This window comes from Cyprinodon tularosa, unplaced genomic scaffold (genome assembly GCF_016077235.1).
Source record: "Cyprinodon tularosa strain WSP-4 unplaced genomic scaffold, ASM1607723v1 ctg93, whole genome shotgun sequence".
Taxonomy (NCBI): Eukaryota; Metazoa; Chordata; class Actinopteri; order Cyprinodontiformes; family Cyprinodontidae; genus Cyprinodon; species Cyprinodon tularosa.
The window spans coordinates 1,473,447-1,495,102 of record NW_024039707.1 but is presented as its reverse complement, the minus strand read 5'-3'; the positions used below and the strand labels follow the sequence as shown (position 1 = coordinate 1,495,102).

General features: G+C 39.7%; 1 protein-coding gene across 5 annotated transcripts in view; it reads left to right on the top strand.

The window, feature by feature from the left end:
* Positions 1 to 21,656, top strand: part of LOC119776395 (nuclear factor 1 B-type-like) — a 93,711-nt gene that overhangs the window by 53,653 nt on the left and 18,402 nt on the right. For 3 of the 5 annotated variants that reach the window (XM_038274787.1, XM_038274785.1, XM_038274789.1), the window contains exons 3-10: positions 1,348 to 1,404; positions 5,356 to 5,424; positions 9,364 to 9,490; positions 11,843 to 11,958; positions 14,635 to 14,766; positions 15,635 to 15,819; positions 19,375 to 19,513; positions 21,395 to 21,477. In XM_038274787.1, the coding sequence (XP_038130715.1) occupies positions 1,348 to 1,404; positions 5,356 to 5,424; positions 9,364 to 9,490; positions 11,843 to 11,958; positions 14,635 to 14,766; positions 15,635 to 15,819; positions 19,375 to 19,513; positions 21,395 to 21,477 (908 nt within the window). The remainder of the gene's footprint in view (positions 1 to 1,347; positions 1,405 to 5,355; positions 5,425 to 9,363; positions 9,491 to 11,842; positions 11,959 to 14,634; positions 14,767 to 15,634; positions 15,820 to 19,374; positions 19,514 to 21,394; positions 21,478 to 21,656) is intronic. The other 2 variants (XM_038274788.1, XM_038274786.1) reach the window with 1 other exon arrangement.

The window sequence follows — 21,656 nt, the reverse complement described above, 5'->3', positions numbered from 1 at the left end:
GTCTATTCCCAGGGCTGAATAAAAGCAGAACATGTATGTGATGCCCCTCAGATCTCTTCCAATGGAAATGATCACCTTAGGCTCATTCCTTTACCTGTTTTGGTGGTAGGTTTTAAGTCTCTAACTTGTTCATTACTCATTTGTTTTGTAGGTCTAAGTATGCTGAAAATAGATGATATTTTCTGCTTAATGTATGGTTCTTTTCCCCCTCCCCACTTTGTCATCGTTGAGCTCCAGCCAAGAACATTCTGTTTTTGCAGCGCTGTTTAATAGTCAAATTTAGGAGCAGGGGAACAAGACGGAGCGGGAGAGCGACACGGAGATGGAAATAGAAAGGAATAAATCTCTTTGGACCCCCCCCGCCTCCCCATCTCCATCTCCCTTCCCCTGCACCAACCATTTTTTTTTCTCCCTATTACACAGCTCATAGGAGCTGCGACGGGAAAGCGGGTGTTTTTGCAAGGCGAGGGTATCTGAGTTCACCGTCTCTCGCTGCAGCCTCCTCGCCTCTCATGTTAAAGCCGTCACATGTTGAAGGTGTAGATGATAATCTCCCTTCTGGTTCTCATTCTGTTTCGGGGCCATGTGTGGGCTTAGGCCGGTGAGGGGGGGGGGGAGTCCTTCTCCCTCTCAGGACGCTACCATTAACCCCTTGGAATGACTCGGTCCGATTTAAAACCCCCGAGTCACTGTTCCTGTAGGTGGAAATCTGAGAGCGATTTATGTCACGTCTTTTTTTTATGTTTTACAACTTTTGAAGAAGAATAAAGATCCTAGCACTTGTCAGAGACTGACCTTGAACTAGAGAGGAGTGATATACTGTATTTCCCGCCCCCTTTCTCTGTTTCCCTGCTTCCTGCTGAGGCTCCTGAGGTAAAAGACGACAGTCATACCAAATCCTGCGCACTGTAGCTGGTGGAAAGAATTCAACTCATGTTTCTCCACCCCTCCCTGTCCTCTCTTCCCCTTTTTTTCCCCTCCCCACTAATGTTCTGTGCTTGTACCTTGCACAGCAGGGCCGAATGCATTCTGAATCCCCTGCTCCCCTGAAACCCCTCAAAAAAAATAATGAAGTCGAGAAAACTTTAAGGTTCTTCTTCATCAGACTCTGAGCTCCTTCCTATTAATTATGATGCTGTACAAAAACATTTTTCACTGGTACAGTAGATAAGAGGAACCCTTCCTGTCTTATTTTATGTTTAAAGTACTTTTTTCACATGTTTTTTCTTTAAGCTTCAAAATAAATGCAATACTATGAAAACCTCAGAGCCAAAAGGCTCCAAATGTCCAGATTAATTAAGTGTTTTCCTATACTAACCCTCCACCCTTTTCTTTCTGTGTCTGCAGACTCGCAGCAGTCAGGAAGTCCCAGCAACAATGAGCCAGGCAAAACCCCTCTTCCAGGTATGTGGAGCGCCGCTCGTCCTCCCACCCTCCTGTCATCTTTTCATTGTTCCTCTCCGGGACGCAGAAGCTTTATGTACACCAAACCTCCTCTAAATCCTGCTTGGGAACGCCGTGACTGGCAGGCGGGAACAGCGGCGTGCCTCTTAGGGCTGCAGGCCTACGTGCAGAGGCATGAGCTGCTGTCAATTCTGCAAAAAAAACACATCATGTGTGGCGGAGGTTTTTGTGTCAACACGCTCATTGTCGCGCTTATGAAATCAACGCATTAAATCTAAATGATGACAATTCCTATTTCAAAATCGAATTCGCCTGTTATGATCGAACTGAAAGCGTCACACGGGGACAGTTCTATTTTAAATGTTACAAAAGACGGGGTATAGTCTACGTATTTTCCCCCGGTCTGACCTGTGCCGTGTCGTCACAATGTTGGAATGCAAATAGTTTCTGAAGTATAATTAGTTTTGTACTTCAAGAGCAGGTTCTGCCGACGCTGGTGCCAAAGAAAACATGCAAGGCGAGCCAGTGACTCAGGCTTTGGAGGCCCTCAGCGGGTGGCACGGTTCCTTGCAGAAAATGTTGGCTTACGAGCGGCGTTGTGCTTCGTAGGTGCCAGTGAAGATATTCCTAGGTCTTTCTGGCAGGTTCTGATTGACCTCGGCCCGTTAATCATAGCAAAGACCGCATTGGTTATTAGAGACCTGTTTGGCTGCTTTGCTTGGCCGACAAACTCTCATTGCTGCTGCTAATTCCCTCTGGGTCAAACAGGTGTCAGTGAGTGCACCAGAGCTGCAGATATGGTTATTATACAGGTGCTGGTCATAAAATTAGAATATCATGAAAAAGTAGATTGATTTCAGTAATTCCATTTAAAAAGTGAAACTTGTATATTATATTCATACATTACATACAAACTCATATATTTCAGATGTTTATTTTGTTTAATTTTGATGATTACAAATGACAACAAATGAAAATCTCAAATTCATCATATCAGAAAATTAGAATATTGTGAAAAGGTTCAAAATTGATGGCCCCTGGTGCCACACTCTAATCAGCTAATTAACTCAAACCACCTGCAAAAGCCTTTAAATGGTCTTTCAGTCTAGTTCTATAGGCTACACAATCATGGGGAAGACTGCTGACTTGACAGTTGTCCAAAAGACGACCATCGACACCTTGCACAAGGAGGGCAAGACACAAAAGGTCATCGCTAAAGAGGCTGGCTGTTCACAGAGCTCAGTGTCCAAGCACATTAATAGAGAGGCGAAGGGAAGGAAAAGATGTGGTCGAAAAAAGTGTACAAGCAAGAGAGATAACCGCACCCTGGAGAGGATTGTGAAACAAAACCCCTTCAAAAATGTGGGGGAGATTCACAAAGAGTGGACTGCAGCTGGAGTGAGTGCTTCAAGAACCACCACACACAGACGTATGAAAGACATGGGTTTCTGCTGTCGCATTCCTTGTGTCAAGCCACTCTTGAACCACAGACAGCGTCAGAAGCGTCTAAAGAGAAACAGGACTGGACTGCTGGTGAGTGGTCCAAAGTCATGTTCTCTGATGAAAGTAAATTTTGCATTTCCTTTGGAAATCAAGGTCCCAGAGTCTGGAGGAAAAGAAGAGAGGCACTTCATCCACGTTGCTTGAAGTCCAGTGTAAAGTTTCCACAGTCAGTGATGGTTTGGGGTGCCATGTCATCTGCTGGTGTTGGTCCATTGTGTTTTCTGAGGTCCAGGGTCAACGCAGCCACATACCAGGAAGTTTTAGAGCACTTCATGCTTCCTGCAGCTGACCAACTTTTTGGAGATGCAGATTTCATTTTCCAACAGGACTTGGCACCTGCACACAGTGCCAAAGCTACCAGTACCTGGTTGAAGGACCATGGTATCCCTGTTCTTAATTGGCCAGCAAACTCTCCTGACCTTAACCCCATAGAAAATCTATGGGGTATTGTGAAGAAGACGATGCAATACACCAGACCCAACAATTCAGAAGAGCTAAAAGCCACTATTAGAGCAACCTGGGCTATCATAACACCTGAGCAGTGCCACAGACTGATCGACTCCATGCCACGCCGCATTGCTGCAGTAATACAGGCCAAAGGAGGCCCAACTAAATACTGAGTGCTGTACATGCTCATACTTTTCATGTTCATACTTTTCAGTTGGCCAACATTTCTATAAATCCTTTGTTTTTATTGGTCTTCAGTAATATTCTAATTTTCTGATATGATGAATTTGAGATTTTCATTTGTTGTCATTTGTAATCATCAAAATTAAACAAAATAAACATCTGAAATATATGAGTTTGTATGTAATGTATGAATATAATATACAAGTTTCACTTTTTAAATGGAATTACTGAAATCAATCTACTTTTTCATGATATTCTAATTTTATGACCAGCACCTGTATACATGTAAGGGCTGACATTAATTCAACTGACGAAGAGAAACGTTGAACCATCAAATCCACAAGAACTAGAGGAGTTTTTCTTTTTCATAAATAAATCTGATTTTTTTTTTTGGTAAATATTCTAAACAGGATTTAGGATTTAAGGTGAACAAAAAATAAATCACTTTGTGCATTGTCGTGATTAGAAATAAGATTAAAATAGCACTAACTTTGTTCAAATGTGTTTTTTTAATCAGGATATATATATATATGGTTTCTTGTAAACTTAGCCATAGCCTATTAAGTTTTCTTTTTTTCACGTTTTAAACCACCAGCTTCAAAGTAGTTTTTTTTACGTTACGTAAACCAAATCATGGTAGGAAAATTATTGTTAAGTGGAAGATTTCCAAACTGTCAAAGGCAGCTCTGAACTGATGGGATTTTAACTTTGACTTAAAAGAACTCAGGCTTTCAGCACTTTTACAGTCTTCTGGGAGTTTGGTCCAGATAAGTGGAGCATAGGAACTAAATGCTGCTTCTCCATGTTTGGTTCTAGTTCTGGGTGTACAGAGTGGGCTGGAACTTGAAGACCTGAGCGTCTGGGAGGTTGATACACTGAAAACAGATATTTTATGTATTGAGGAGCTGATCCAGTGACTTATAGACTAACAGCGGGATTTTAAAGTCTATTCACTGAACTACAGGGAGCCAGAGGAAGGACTTCAGAACCGGGCTGATGTGCTCTACTTTCTTCATTCTAGTGAGAACACTGGCAGCAGCGTTTGGGATCTGCAGCTGTCTGATGGACTTTTTAGACAAACCTATGAAAATACTGTTGCAGTGATGAATTCTACTAAAGCTAAATGCATGAATTAGTTTTTTCTAGATCCTGCTTGGACATAAGATGAGCAATAGAATAAAATACATTTTCAAACTTAGGCCACTGGTTAGTTGCGCTGTTTACAGAAGACGCAGAGGTCTCCCCATGTGGGTGACCCCTGGTCTAGAGACTATAATTTTTGTTAGAGAGCATTGCAATTGTTATTTTTGAAGCTTGTCCACAAATGGTCAATCATGCTAAGGTCTGTTATGACCTGGCTATTCTACACACAAATATATTTCAATTGGATATATTTCATTATTTCACCCTCTTCTTTTTCCCTGCTAATGAAAGGCATCCAGGATTCTGCCTTTATCCAAGTTTTTATAATCTGGATGTAATTTTAGTCCAGGGTGATCCTCGATGTTTGGAGTTTGTCCCGTTTTGCTCGGTCCCCTGAAATTAAATTACACACAGGTGTTTCTGTTTACTGATTGGGCGACTACTAAAGGCTTTTGTATTTATAGCTATCTGGGGGAAAATATCTTAACTTAGATGCATGTAAATTTTAAAGTTTAGTAAATATTTTGAAATTACAAGTCTATATTTTACTTTCATCAAATCCACATGTATATGGTTCCTTTTGGTTCCTCTTTAGTTATCTTGTAAAATTTCTCAAAAGGCTGAACTCATATTCTCAGCTGTAATGATGTCCATTTATCTCCTCTGTTTCTGCAGTGTATTTGGAGGACAGCTTCATCAAATCAGGAGTTTTCAGTGTTGCAGAGCTGGTGCGAGTCTCCAGAAGTGAGTACATGCTTCCATGTTTTTCCTCTTTGCATACCTGCAGCAATTTATTCTTTGTTGAGCTTGTCTGACGTAGTTGGACAGTCTTAGAGTTTGCGTGTAGAAAGTGTAACAGGTGCATCAGAGCTGATGTCAGAGTCAAATTGCATCGACTAACATAGCAGTTAACTGAGTGTGATCAGGTTAAAAATGCAACTGAGCGTTTGTGCAGAAAGCTGTGGGTTTATGTTTTTCCATATAAACTGTAAGAGTTGACGCAGAAAAGCCCTTGCCTTACAAAAAAAAAGAAAAGAAAGGAAACAGCTTTTCTTTGTAATCTGGGTACCAACTGAAATCACAGCGCACAGCTGTGCTGCGGCGAATCCAGTTTAGCCAGTCTCCTTTGCTTTAGGATAACTCTTGAGTGTGCAGCTGTCTTCAGGGCCTCAACACACACACACACATACACCCACACACAGACAGAGCTGTTGACGGTTGTTCTCCAAAGATTCCTCTGACAGCCGGGGGCACGTCAAGGTACCGTTTACCTGTGCAGACTCTGAGCTGAGGCAGCAACTGTAGCAAACATGCCTGCGGAGCTCAAAGACTCCAGTCACCCCCTCCTCCTCCTCCTCCTCCTCCTGCTCCTCCTCCTATATTTAAAGGAAACATGCCGATGCTGTGTGGCTTGTGTGTTGCAGCATGCAGCAGCCACTTCCAGCGGTTCATTCCTGCTCTATAGTCAGGAATGTCAGTGCTCTTTCAGGACAATCGGAGTCTGCAGTCAGGCTCAGATTATATGACTAGCTTAAGAAATCTCTTTCAGTATGAAGGCATTCTTGAGAAGACCTCAAAGTAAATAGCGTTCTGTCCCCATTGCTTTTCAGTTTAGCGAAATGAATCTCCCTGATGCAGTTTTAAGGTTTCAGAGTGTTGAACTTTTTCTTTATAAAACCTGATTTGTTCACAGGCTCATTCATCCTTGCCATTGCTCAAGGAAGAGAACTTTCCATTGATGTACATTAGATTTCTACCTAGAGATGTAACAAATTCTTTTCATTAACTATAACCATTTTTCCACAGTGGTGTCCGAAACAGGACAATATGGCCTTCAAGTTTACGCCAGCATAAGATTTTATTGTTTAACATCCTAAACATATTCTAAATAGATACATTTAAGTTTTCCATACCTATAAAAGGTGCTATTCCATTAACCATCAAACTATCCAAATTTTAATTATGGAAAAACTGCAAAAAAGATAACCAATAATAAAGAAAACACTCTTCAATAAAAAATTCAATCAGGTGATTTTTTTTTGTCATGTTAAAAGTCTTATATTATGAAAAACTGCTATGAAAACCTTTTTTTTTCTCATCACAAACGTTACATAATCTGCAGTTCTTAGATGAACACTGGAAAGAGTTGAAGGATAATGGCGGGGCTGAACTATGATATATCTCATGTGTTTTTTTTAGTTATTGCATGAACAAACATATTCATATGAAGAGTTTTTGCCTAGTGGATTAGAGCAGTGCTCTTGAGTTCTGAGAAAGCTGCAAGTACCCGTTTTAATCCCCACAGTATGCAATCTGGGTTCCTGAGCAAAACCCTTAACCCCACACTGCTCCCCGGGCGCCACACAATGGCAGCCCACTGCTCCACAAGGGGACGGGTGAAATACAGAGAGTGAATTTCCCCACTCTGGGGCAATAAAGGGATTTTATTTATTTATTTTTTTTAATTTTTTTTTTTATTTTATTTTATTTACCATGTATTTTTGTGCAACTTTAATTGTATCTTTTATTTAATGAAAATACAAAAATTGCAAAACCTTGCTTTTTCAAATTTGGCATAATACCATCATAGTTTTGCTCACTCGGAAACTCAGCCACAGACAAAAAGCTGTTGCTAACTTGAGGTAAGCCTATACAGTTATGTCTAAAACCATTCATACCCCCTAGCAAATTTGCATTCAAATTAACCCAAACGTTTGCCAATGATTTGAAGTGAAACTGTTAAAAAGAAAACATAAAAGTGGTGGAAATGTTTTATCATTTCTTTTTACCGGTATTTTAATACTGATGGAAACAATTTAGCTTCAAATCTTTTTGGCTGGTTGTCACCCTAACTTTTAGCTGCCCTGATGGAGTATTAATAAGCTTTAAATCAGGACTTTGGCGAGTTCCCCCCCTGACTTTTGGATACATTTTAGTAATAAGAACAAACATGTTCAACCTTAATCTCCCAGGGGTATGGATATTTTTGAGCTTCATTGTATCAAATGATACAGTGAAGCTCAAAAATCAGGTTATAAGGTCAGCGAAGAGGTACAAATGAGTCAAAAAGTAATCATTTCTTAGAAGAGAGTCATAATAGACTTTATTGAAACTAGAAATAGCAAAGAACAACTTTAAATGTAATGTACGTAATATTTATATTACAGAAAAGTTAAAATATCACCATAATGGAGCAGCAAACTTTTGAAAGCCGTTAATGCTGACCTTTTTATGTATCCACAGTAAATACTTCTGAAGCAAGAGCATGAGCCACATTGTGTCGCTTTGTGCTCCGAAAGGCACTAACTACTCGTTTCATTGCTCAGACACAGAATATCCCTTGGAAGGCCGTGTTTTTGTGTAGTGTTTAATTTGCCCTCTGACCAGATGGCCTCTGAGCTGCCACATTTGCTCTCATGTGACACAGGCCGGCTCCAGCAAAGCCGGGCTGGAATTTTAAAAAGGTCGCCGGACACACAGGAATTGTCACTCACTCAGTCAGTTCGCTCCCTGGGAAGATATCTGAGCAGCCGCTCGTCCGTCATCACGCTCCTCTCCCGACTCTCTGAGCTGTCGAGACATTCTTTGAAGTCCATCAAAGGGGGCTAAGGAGTTCAAGGCCGAATTGTGGCCCAACGTTTCGACTCATTAATGCAACACAAGCATCAAGTTCAAGTACAACATTTCTTTTTTCTTCCAAAACAAAACCCAAGCAAAGGGTGGCTGATATGGAATGCTGCACTAAATGGTAAATAATTGTATTTTTATTTTCAGAATAAAAGCCAGGCTGGAAGGCTGGCTTTGCATACCAATGAATACAGAACAAAATAACTACAACAATGATCTTATATATAAGTTTCCTCCGGCCGGATGCATTCCTGCACAGACAGCTCAGTATGGGTAGCAGCGGGTAGGGGCCTTTGCCAAAGCTTCAGTGGGTTGCCAGGGCGGAGGCTGGCGAATCGGATCGTGCCAGTGGTGAACCTCAAACCACAACAGACGGCGCCACACACTTGATCTTCTCATCCACTCCAAACCGACCGAGCACTCGAGCTGCAGGCGGCTTCGCGGGCCACACAGTGATGCGAGGAAAAGCATGAGACAGGGGAGAGAATGGGCGGCGAACCCCTTTTGTTCTGTAAACACACGCATGGCCTTCCTTGAAACAATATCCCTGCACCTAAAAACGGCACGCGGAAAATTACACCTTTTCTTAATCGTAAATTATTGTGTGAGGAAACATTGCAGCGTTTCAATGCTGGTTCTCCCTCTCTGCACAGGATTGATGGTTTTACAAGGTAACGTTTTTAAATGCTACTAATTTAAAAAAAAAACATAAAAGAATTTGTAATGTATAGTTCTGTTTTGGTCTTTTGCTTCTTTTTCACAAATTCTTGGACCAGATCCGGTGCCTGTGTATGACACCATATTGTTAAAGTACATTATATAGGAATATATAATATACAATATATAGGAAGAAAAGCAAGCCTAGAAGAAAAGGCCTTAAAGATGTATCACACTTAAGCGCATCATTCACTCACCTTAAATACCTAAGAAGCTAATTTTTGGTGGTAAAATTCGCTGGTTTGTGTAATAATTCTCGTCCTTCTGGATACAAGGGTAAAGTTATAGTTTTTAATGCAGCACAGTGACCTTGAGCTTTTTTGTGTGTGTCATCTTTAGTGCCGATCACCCACGGTGCAGCGGTACCCTTCTCCATGGCTGACATGCCCAGCCAACCCTACTATCATGACCTGAACCCCAGCGTGGCACTGCAGCGCTCCCTGTCCTCTCCGCCCGGCAGGTTGGTGTGAGTTATTAAAACAAAACACATTTATCAATATGCTTAAGGAATTTTTTATTAAAGAAATCTCTTGTTTATAATTACTTTGTTTGCTATATGCTTAGAAATTGATAACAATTTCCATTCTCAAAAGAAACATAAAACGCTTATTTTCTATGTTGGGAAGTTTAACTTATATGTTTCCTTATTTGCTCAGGTCAATATAGCTTAGATATTTTTTATATATACTGGCCTAGTTTTTCTCATCTTTAAGTTATTTTTAAATAACTCATTTATTTCTGGGACTCAGTTTAAAGCGAAACACATTTTGCTGGTTATCCAAACTAAGTATGATGATTTGCGTGTAAAGCTTATAAAAACATTGAAAGACAATATGCTAAACTAAGCTTAACCAACCTCAGTCATATTCAATAAATTAGAACATCCGCTCTTATGAGGATATTTGTGGCATAAAAGTACTTTTGGAAAATGTGTTTTAAGAATGCATCTCTGTTAAAGCTATTTCTTTAGTCTTGTTTATTTGAATCAGGTTCGTTTTGATATTATCTTTCAGGTTTTTTATATATTATCTTAGCTCAGTCTTTACAATCTCAATTTGTTGTAAATTGGCTAACTTTAGTATTACTTTTATTTTCTGATTTAATTTTAGGTTATTTTAGCATCGTTTATGTTCGCAAATTTTTTCTTGGTTCAGTAGATTTTTCTACATTTAACTTAGTCTTTCTTACTTTATTCTTTTAGGTAGCTGGGAATAATTATACTGTCTTATGATTGTACTTATTTTTAATTAAAACATGCTAATTTAACATAAGTTTTCCTTTGTCATATTTAGTTATCTGTTGTTAGCTTCACTTAGCCTATGTTAGTTTACGTTTATCTGTTTTAGTTTATATTAGTCTATTTTATTATATATGAATGCGACCTAGCTGTTCAGATACCGGTCTCATTTGAAAAGATAAGATTCGTATCGGATTCAGGACCACATAGCCATGTGGCCTGGGTTGCATTGGAAAAAATTGGATCTGTGTTGTTCAGACTGCCTTGAAAAGGTTCATATAAAGATCCAGGTTGCATGTGGGCAAGAAAATTGGATTTGAGTCACTTCAGGCTGCAAGGTGAACGTAGCCTAGTTTGTGGCTGGAGACACAGACTCTGTATTGGGTTAAATAAAGTTTTGACATAGTCATCTTGTCTTTACCTGCATGAGCTGCCCCTAACCACACATGACTCAGAGGCTGTCCAAACATAGCAGGATATCTGGAAAAAACTAAACTTTTTAAAACCGTTTTGCCTTCCAGCCACAGAAAAACAGAGTTAAACGTCCCTTAAAACATATTATCCTAAAAATGGCCTAAGTGAAGATTGTACAAACACAAAGGTTTAGAAGCAAAGTATAAATGAAAAAAAAAAAATTAATGTCCACCACATCATTGTCTGTGACAGCTATTGCTGCCCTGTGTCACACATGTGCAACTATGGTTTTTATACTTGCTCAATGCTGAGTTGCGTATTTCTGCGGGTTGGCGTGGACGAAAACCTTTTTAAAAAAAACCTCCAGTGTTTACCATAAACCAGGGGAGATCTTTTTTTAAAACCCTGCTATGTGTGCATGGGCTGTCAGTGGAAATATCAGGGTAAAGAGCGCTATAGGCATTGTAGTGACAGGGTGGCTACATGAAGGACTGGGTCCAACTGTCCAGATGCAGCTCCCAGTCTCCATTATTGCGTTATAGCAGGAATCATTCAGACCCTGCCTTGGTTGAACACCTGCCTTCATGTTCACCAAATTGCTGCCTTTATGTTTTAACACAGAGCCAACTTTGTCACTATGTCATTGTTGATAAACTTTCAAGCTTTTCAAATTATTCTGGCTTATCCTGTCTACCACCAGATACTCACTGTCATAGGAAATATATTTTTTGCACATCTCATCATGTTATTCTCCCAGTTTAGTTATGCAGTACAGTATGATATTGATAAACTACCTGATTTTATGAGAAATATATTAGAATGTACAAATTTTAGAGCCATTTTTATCCAATTTGAATAAAATCCAATCTTTTTCAACCAGATATCAGTAGTAGAAATATAAATAATTGGTAGAAATACTTGTCAGTACACAATACATCAACCCATTGGGTTGAATGGTCTACATTTTTGTCATTTATTTTTTATGGTAAGATTTTTTATTTTATTACACAGCATTCTGGTCCAACATGTTGGTACATAAGTAAATTGATGCAGTTGTAGATTTTATACATTTAGAAAACATCTGTTATTATCTTCCATAAATTATGCAATTTGTGTTTCAAAAAATTAATGATGACATCAAGGCTTAAACTTAAAACCTATGCGCAGCAAAAGGCCCAAAACCAACATGGAGGAAAACATGGACACCAGCCCCACTGGACCCGATTTCTACTCGTCACCCAACTCACCAGCCAGCCGGGCAAACTGGCACGACAGAGATGGAGGTATTTTTCACAATTTCTTTTACTTCGGTTAATCTAATAGAAAAAGTTTAATGGATAAATTGCAGCTAAACAACAGAGACCAGGAAATGTTTTTCTCATCTGTTTTCATTCATTTTGGATGAACTTGTGTTAATTGTGACCCCAGTTTTCCGTCCTTACTTTATTCAGTGAGATGTTCTGTTGCTTTAATGGTTAACATGCATACTTATGACCCCCTATTTCATTTTTATCATCTCAAACAACTTCCTGCAGAAGAATATTTCCTCTTCTGTTTGACTTATGTTTGAGTCTGATTGTTTATTGTGTTTAGAAACCCCGGCAGTTTATAAAATACCAAGGTCAGACTTCAGGAAGTCCTCTTCAAAATGTCTAGATTCCTAAAAGCACTGAGATGCTGCCTTTTGATTGGCTGATTTGAGATTGGTATTAACAATCAGCTGAACAGGCCTTGCTAATTTAAGTGGACGTTGAGTGGATTGCAGTCCTTTATTATTTCTTTAAAGTGACGGCTTATGGGATCAGAAAAATACTGCCAGTTTGGCTCCGCTGCTGAGAAAAAAAAAAAAAAAGCTTCTCATTGGTAAACCAAAACAAATTAAGTAAACTCTCCAACTTTGACCACTCCTGTTAACCCCTTTGAGTCTATTTAACCCACAGGAGCAGGTAAGAAACATTTGCTTTAATAGGGACATGCATAAAACCACTGGAAACCATCTTTTTTTTTTTCCCTCCCTGCAAGACACACAGTGGTTTTTAGCTCCAGTTTGAACCCAGACCACCTCCTTTTTCTAATTTGATATAATCAGTGGGGAGGCTGCAAGAGGAAAACACCAGATGACACACAGGAGACGCAGCAGTGGTGGGATTCAGCCGCAGCCGCAATGTGGGAACATGAAATTCTAGCGTGTCCCTCTGCGCAAGGCCCGAGAGCATTACACTGCGTAAACTTAGACACTTGGGGTGAGGAGGAAGGGAATGAAGTGGGTAGGAAACTCTCCAAAGACAGCCATTACTCTGTCAAGAGAGAATAAATGAGAAGTGGGCCGATATTAAACCCATATGAGTCCTGTGAAGTGCCAAGGATTTCATTTCTTTCACGTGGTTGATGTTCAGGCTCTGCTAGTGTTCTTGTCTGGGAAAGCACTGAAATGTGGAAGTTTGCTACAAACGAGGGCAAATTATGTTAAACCTGACTAATTAAGTCTAAATAAAATCTTTTGTTAGTATAAATTTATTGCTATAATCGATCGTAATAGTTTATCTCAGCCTTGAAGCTCTTTAAGGTATTTCTCTTTTTTACATGATCATGAAACGCTGCTGGGAGTGGATCCCATCTCCAAACTCAGGATAGGAAAACCCCCTAAACTCCCAACGCCTTTCCATCTTTGAGATAAAGTTTTCCTGTTACTCGTTTGGATCCCTCCCCACCTCTTGTCACTTTAGGGATGGAGGTTAAACAGATTAATATAGCGAATAACGAAATTCAGTGTTTGTAAAACATCTGTTTCTGAGAGAAAAGAGGCGTATGATGTGAAAGTTATACACCCAAACAGTGCGACAGGCAAGAGAAGCACTTCATCATGGTTGAGGCACAAAAAAAGACATAGGCCACTGCCTCTCGGATCTTTGTGTTATCACGTTCCCTTCAGACTCCATGTCTCAGCATGGAAAATTGAAAACCGCGCAGCCGTGACAGCAGAGCGTCGCTCGTAGAAAAAAAAAAAAAGAAGAATAAAATAAAAAATCGTAGAGCCGCAATAATGAGCAGCTGGCTGTTTTCGGTTCAGTTTGTGCACACGCACTGAGCAAACTTCCTAAATAATTTTCAGTTCTTCTGCAGAGCTTTCAGGATTATTGCTGGAGAATTACAGCAGCTTGTCGCAGACGGTTTGTGAAGCAGTGTTGCTTTCTGTTTAAGATTACGTGTAGGTCTTAAAAGTTTTAAATCCTATTTGGGTCACTTTAATCGTCTGGTCTCGTATGATAAAAGACTTGTTTTTTAAGTTATGGAGGAGTTCCGGTGATTTATTATGATTCCTTAAATTGTATGGGACTTTCCCCTCAGGGAAGAGATTATTTTCCAGATGCATTTTTCATTGTGTTCTTTATTTCCTTTTTATTGCATGAAACCCACAGGATCAAATTTTGGCCCATTTTAAACATCTAATTCATGATTAATTTGAGGCATTTGGAAAAGCCTCTCAAGAATTATTTGATTAATTTTTCGGCAATAATCTGAACTCTGTTGCGTCATTTCATGGTTATCAAATCTCTTTGTCTTTTTCCATATGCGTCCAAAAGAAAAACGATCAAACTTGATTTTCAGGGTTCAGGGTTTTGCTGGAAGATTCTAATCATTGGGTTTTTTTGAGGCCTAAATTTTCAAATAGTATTCTATTGCAGCTTTTAAAAAAGCTGAGACTAGCTGATTCTAGTTTTGACCTTTACTGATTCTTTTTGCTCTGACTAGAGCCTATAAGAGTAATAAAGATAAAGATGCCTCCCAGTCTGTTAGAAAGTAAGTTACATCAAATGAACAAAGGGGGGAAAAAAAACGATTTGTCTGCGTTTGACCTGCTAATAAACAACTGGGACCCATCAAAATACTTTAAAGAAATATGGAAATATTGTTTTTATGTTACATGTATGGTTCTGGTTTGCTTTTCTTGTCGACAGAGATGTCCTCTCCCACAATGAAGAAGCCGGAAAAGCCGCTGTTCAGCCCCACTTCCCCACAGGACTCCTCGCCGCGACTCAGCACTTTCTCTCAGCCTCATCACCCAGGCCTATCAGGCGTGGGACACAGTGGTGAGTTAAAAGGACAGTTCTTTCAAAACCTGGAATCTGAATCCGTTTTTTCTTTTTGTTTTTTTTTACATAATTCATAGTAGTGTATCAGAGAATAGGTCCATCCTCACTGCATCTGTTAGCGTTTGGGTGTTGCTATACAAAGCACTAGATTATTGATCTAATGCTACGTTCACCTCCTCTATGAAAGTAGGAATCCATAGCAGAAAGGTTTGTGTTCACCCAATGCTAAGGAGGGGAAAAAAATGCAATTACTTCAGAGACCCAACAGCTGCAGCCCATCTATCAGCGAAGGGCCGTTTGCAAAAATGTTACAGTCCATCACCGGAAAGGAAAAGATGACAAAGAGGACAGCCATCACTTTCCTCTGGATAGGTCTTCTTCTGAGTTCAACCAAAGCTTTGATTGTGCAAACAGCTCAAATTATTTTACTTTACCGATTGAAATTAGACCCAATGGATAGAAGCTTCTCAGAAAGATTTCAAAGAGAGCAATGGTTCTAAATCCTGGTCATCAAATGAAACTTTAGTGCTTGTTTAAGTCTTTCCTTGCTGTTACTTATCTGACATATCCATGAAATATTAACAGGTTTCTGTGGTACTTGATGGCAACTTTGAAAACCATGCAATCATTTGAATATGGTGTGCTGCAACAGAGACATCGGAATTATAAAGGAAGTTGTGCTTGAGGACTAGGATTGAGAATTATTGTTCTAGAGAAGTTATAAATGTAGATCTACAAGTAACTGAACCAAGAAGTAAATACTAGACTAAAGGAGAGTGGCCTTTGTTTTTAAGAAGGATCTGTAATCTAAATAATCTCCATTACAGTCTCTGATTGTTTTTTTTTTGTTTTTTTGTCTTCACAGTTATATCATCCAGGAGCCCCCCTTCACACTCGCCCCTGCAGTTCTCAGCCTCGGCCATCCTGCCCCCGGCACCGTCGCCCTACTTCTCGCACCCCACCATACGGTATCCACCTCACCTCAACCCCGCAGATCCCCTCAAGAGCTACGTGCCATCGTACGACCCGTCCAGCCCGCAGAGCAGCCAGGTCGGTCTCTTTCTGTGTGTCTGAGGGTTTAAGGTATTAGAGTGCGCTTATTTACAGAGCCTGTAGTCTTTGTTCTTTATCTTGTTTGGCTCTGACCTCTAGAGATCGTAGATAAGATAAATTACAGCACCCTGTGTTTCACTAATGCCTTCAAGGTGCACTTGGTAGTTAAGAATATGTTGTGGTTTTGCTTAAATTTCCTACATTAAAATATTTCCAGTTGTTTTTTTCAAAAATATTCACACTTTTTAGTTTAATATGGCTTAAGTGGATAATATATTTCAAGGGGAAGGAAAAATTATGCATTGGCACATAAAGATCTGAAAAAAGGTATAAACATTTCACTCCCTTTACTCTGATGTTGGGATTTAAAGGAGCAGCTAAGAAGCCACTGGTAACTGGAGAAACAGCAAGAGATTCACAGCTCAGGTGGTAGAATCAGCTACTCAAGTTTTTCTGGGTAGATGAGAATCTTACTGAGGTACATTTTCTTAAGGATGGAAGGGGATTTTAGTTCATGATGATTGGAAGATAGTTGCATCTAAAGATAGAAGAAAGTTCACCTTCCAGCAGGACAATAACTTTAAACCTTAGGTTAAACTGTTTAGATAAAAGCACATTCATTTTCTAAGACAGACCAATAAAAGTCCCTTTGCCAATAAAAAATCTGAGGCCCAAATGATGTTTAAGGACTCTCCATCCAGTCTGACTGAAGTTAAGTTTGTCTTACCTTGCAAAGAAGAATGGGCAAAATTATTTAGATGCACAAAGCTTCTAGACCAGGTATGTCCAAAGTCATCCCTTGACGGCGGCCATCCTACAGGTGTAAGAGATTTCTGTGTTTCAGCACAACTTATTACCTTTGATAGCTTGTTAAATGGCATTTGCTGACTCCCATCATCACCATTAGTTGTACTAAAGACGAGAAGCATTGAAAACCTGCAGGACAGCAGTAGAAATGCACCGATCTGATACTTGGATTAGATATCAGGATTTCATATCGAATACCAGGGATCCAATCCAGTTGGCTATTCATGGAATATTTTTCTTTCTTTTTGCTGCTTATTTGTTAAGAAAATACAAAAAGTACATATATATCTTTGTTGATATGTTACCTATTTTTAACTATGTTTATATCAAGGCTGAAGCCTAGAGCCAGCCACCCCACATAAAACTTCAGCTGTACATTTTAGAAACAAATAGATCTATTGAAGTCTGTGTCATTTTTCTTCCACTTCACCATTATTTTTTTTCTGTTGCTCTGTGACACAGAAAATACGTATAAAAGGGAGTAATGTGTAGTAAATAATATCGCAACGTCCTGTCAGTATAATTACTTAAGGACAAACCCTTAAATCCACATTGCAAAGGCTGTTAATCTGCCACAATTTCCACGTGTTATGATAATAAGGCGATTATAGACCTTCAGATGTTTGACTTTTCTATCCGTATATTTTCAGCATGACATAATGCTCTGGGCAAAAGGTTATAATACACTTAGAGCCTTATGTTTGCAGTTAATATAAAGGGGAAACAACAACCGCATGACTCCATAGAAAAAAATAAACACAGCTCTTGCGACTCCAGTCACATGTATGACATGCAAATCCCTATCAGGACTGGACTATAAATCAAACCGTTCTCTGCGTTTTTGTTTTTTTTTCACCAAGCATAGTGCAGGCCAGTGTGCACAGAGACCGAGCTTGGCGTCTCTATAGATCAGAAAGCCGTGTGATATTTATGTGAGTTTTATTTCCCAGCCGTTCTCACTGTAAACAAAAGCCTCGTAGACGGCTCCGTCTCCAGAAGGCTCTGGGTTGGTGGTGGTGGTGTGGTGGTGGTGGTGTTGGGGGGGTGTTACTCTGGAGAAAAACCACGGGGAACGATAAAGGTTGTAAATATTTGCCGTTGCCGGGGCCCTGCTCTTGTGCAGAATTAACTGGCCCTCTGCTGGGGTTCCGGAGAAAGCAGCGGAGAAGAGATGGGGTGAAAACGGAGAGTCTGGAAGACCAGCCAGGGGAGAACAGAGGATAGAAGCGCTGGGTGAGGGGGGGGTGTGTGTGGTTGAGTCTGCAAATAACACAGCGCTTATAATCCCATGGACGAGTGCCAGAATGTTTTATGCTTGCTTTAACGCAGATTATATTACACTCTAATTAAACATTCTATTCAGAGTGAAGGGAACCCTGCCGACTCGATTCTTCTCCAAAAATGCCTGTTTGAGTTTTGAACTCGGGGCGGCCCTGAAGTGAACGGCCCAGACAGTCTCCAGCCGTCTCAAAGACCAGCTCCCAGTTGCTTCCTTTATTCAGTGGTCCCCCCCTTATATATAGTCCCTCTATAGCCCAGCATTCACTCCATTGTAGCGGGTCACTCCGCAGTCCTCGCTGGCTTTTCACGCCCCTCGTCCTCCTAAATTACATTTATGAGCACCATTAAAATCATTGTGAGGAATCGTGTAGGAAATCCATTGTCACTTCCAAACCCCCCCAGACACCCACCCACCTCTGGGTATTAGTAATAACTGTGACAAGGCGAGGATAAAAGGGATAAAATCTTTTAGAGTGAGTGTTTTAGCTGCCTGTAGTTAGTAATGTCATTCTGTTGGGTTACTTAAAAGTATAATCAGAGCAAACTGTTTTGTTGAAGTTTACTGGCATGCTTGTCTTGGCAAATTCAGATCTGAATCAGCTGCAGTTTTACAAGCAGAGCCTGAGCTTGTAACTGTCAGTCATCTCGCACAGGATGTCTCCTTGTGATGTTATTGGTTGTGTTAGCAGACAGGATAGGTTTATGGTCCTGATCCAGCTTTTTAGTTTTAATGGTTAGCACACTCCACCTTCCATCATTAGCTAAATGAAGTCAAAACCAGTAAAAGTTCTACAAAAATGTCCTACTTGAATGTTTTAATCACCAAACAAACCTTGAATATGAACTGTATGAGCTGAGATAAATAGAAAGTGCAGTTATTTCTTGAGCATTGCATCTGGATCCTGGAGGTTCTGAGTTCAACTCCCACAAACTGCCAATATGGGTCCCTGAGCAAGACCCTCAACCCCCAGACTGCTCCCTGGGTGCTGCACAGGGACAGCCCACTGCTCCACAATGGGATGGGTTAAGTTAAAAAAGTGAATTTCTCCATTGTGAGATCAAGAAAGTATTTTTTTTTTCTCCAGAGCTGTTTTAATTCAGCCGTTTTTGAGGGTTTTTCATCATTAATAACCTTTTCAAGGTTCCAGCATCTTAATCAGATTTTGTTTTCCTGAAGACCAGAATTCATGGTTCCATCAGTAACATGAAAGCATCCAGATAATTTTTTCATCCAGATATAACAAGCTGCTTATTTTCCAAAAACAGTTCCACTTTTGCCTCGTAACTAGGAAGAATATTTTTCTCAAAAATCTCAGGGGCCAACAAGATGAGTGAGATCTGTGGGAAATATGACACTGGTGGTTATGACAGAGCTAGGGTTAGAGGGCAAATATTAAAGTAGGGTTCTGTTTATTATCACTGACTCATAGCTGTGTTGTCTGTTGGTCTCTATCTAACATGCAGCCTAACAGCAGTGGTCAGGGGGTTGGAAAGGTTCCGGGCCATTTTACCCCAGTTCTGGCTCCATCCCCGCACCACGGCCCAGTGCGACCAGTTACGCTCACAATGCCTGACACTAAGCCCATCACCACATCTTCAGAGGGTAAGCGCACACCAATCACACCAATCACCTTTGACCTGACACCTTTATTTTTCTATTCAATTTTCTGATTAATGTTCTTGTTTTGTAAAATAGAAATACTAGTCATTGGTTACACAATATCTTATTTTTATGATATTACATGTTCATGTTTTTATTATTATTATTATTTATTCCTATTTTTTTGTTTGTTTGTCTTGTGTACTGCTCAAACGTATTGCCCTGGGTGTGATTGATAAACTTGTGTAAGTATAGGGGGTCAAAGGGATCCCAACATGAGATTAATGATGCGCAAAAAAACCTAAAGACTATAAACATATATGTCTAAAAAGGACAAATTAACCGTCAATGCATTTTTGTCTGTTTTTGTCTATTTTTTATTTGATGCCATTAGATTAAATGCCACTATTTTCCGTATGGTTCCAGAAACAATATTTCTAGTGAATTTCAAACCTAAAGCCTTCATTCATTATTAAGGGAAAACATTACATGTGTAGACAGGAATCAGAAAACTTTATTAGTCCCATAAAGGGCAATTCATTGCAGCAACAACCCGACCAAACACACAGAGAAAACAAAGAGACAAGTATGAGCTGTACCAGTTTACAGATGTATTATACACAGAAACAGCCTGGACTGATAAAGAAAGATCAAACAAATCAACGGCAACGGAAATAACTCACTTAAATTATGTTTTCTATTTGCAGAAGGATGAAAGATTATGAGTAAGAAGTAGTTGTAAATGTAGGCAAATGATAACTCTAAAACCTTGGCCAGAGGGAATCAAACTAAACCATGAAAACAAAAGGTGCCTCTGATCTAAGGCAATGATCTGACCAGCTTTCTTTGTAAAACCGGGCATACGCTGTGCGATATTTTCAATCATTGCACGCAGCTACTGCTCCAACTGTACAACGAAACCGCAAGGTTTAAAAATTAACGGCTGCATGTTCTCACACTGTGCGGCCCGACGCTCTGAAGCAACCTTACGACGGCCGACTGGATTTCAAACATGTTTGATTTTCCCCTGACCTTACCATTCCTGATCGGGAGGTGGAAAGTAGGCCCAATCGAAAAATTCTTATACAACCGGAGAATCAGCCCGATAAGGGAAAAAAAACATACAGCATATGCCCGGCTTTACCCAATTCTCCCAGAGTGACGCCAGTCTCATTGTCCAACACAAGGGATTTTTGAACTTACGTAAACAATATTGTTCAATATTTTTTGCCTCTCCCAGATAATCAGATCAATATGTTAAAAGATGGTAAGAAGACTTTCTATATTGGAGACAAAGAAAACTCTATGAATCCGTATAAAAAACAAAAACTTTTTAGTGATATCTGTGGGGAGGTTTTGTGTCCTGTTTTGCCATTTTAGCTCTCGGAATCGATATCCCAGAGTTTGATATTAGCCGAACAGATTTGCTTTTACAAGAAGACCAATATAATTGATGCCATAAGGTTATCTTTGATACTTGATACAGTATTGAAAATGATTTAGGGAATAAAACTGTAGGCAATGGAGACTGAAAGGGAGGGAAAAAAAACTTATTGTCAAACACAGTTCTAAGTACATGTAAGTCTCAACTGTTTGCATTGGTTAAAGTTCTTAGGGAAAACATTTCACTGACATTAGCAGAAAAACATATATATATAATTTTGTAAAAATCTTCCTACTTCGTTACATCAACTAAAGTGGTTCGGAATGTGAGCCCTGTGGGACTCCTCAAGCTTTTTTTTTAATTTTACATGTAATACTTCCTGTTTATCGTGGCAGATTTCAAATTTTGTCCATTTACTTTCTTTGTTATTGCTTTTATAGTTAAGTGGCGTGATACAATATATTTTACTTATTTTTTTGTTGTAATGACCTATTATACAGGCTACTCAACCCCTGGCACCCCGACATCCAATCGTTTTGTAGGCCTGAGCCCTAGAGATCCAGCCTTTCTCCACCAGCAACAGGTGAGGTCATTTTCTCTGCTACATTATTTAAATAAATATTTCTTCTTCTCCTTATTATTTTTCACTTTTTCTACCTCCCACTGCTGAAATATAAAAATGAGCAGATCTGAACAAACTGGCAGAGCAAATCCAAGAGTTGATACGTAACGAGGCTAAAAGAAACAAAACAAACCAGCTCA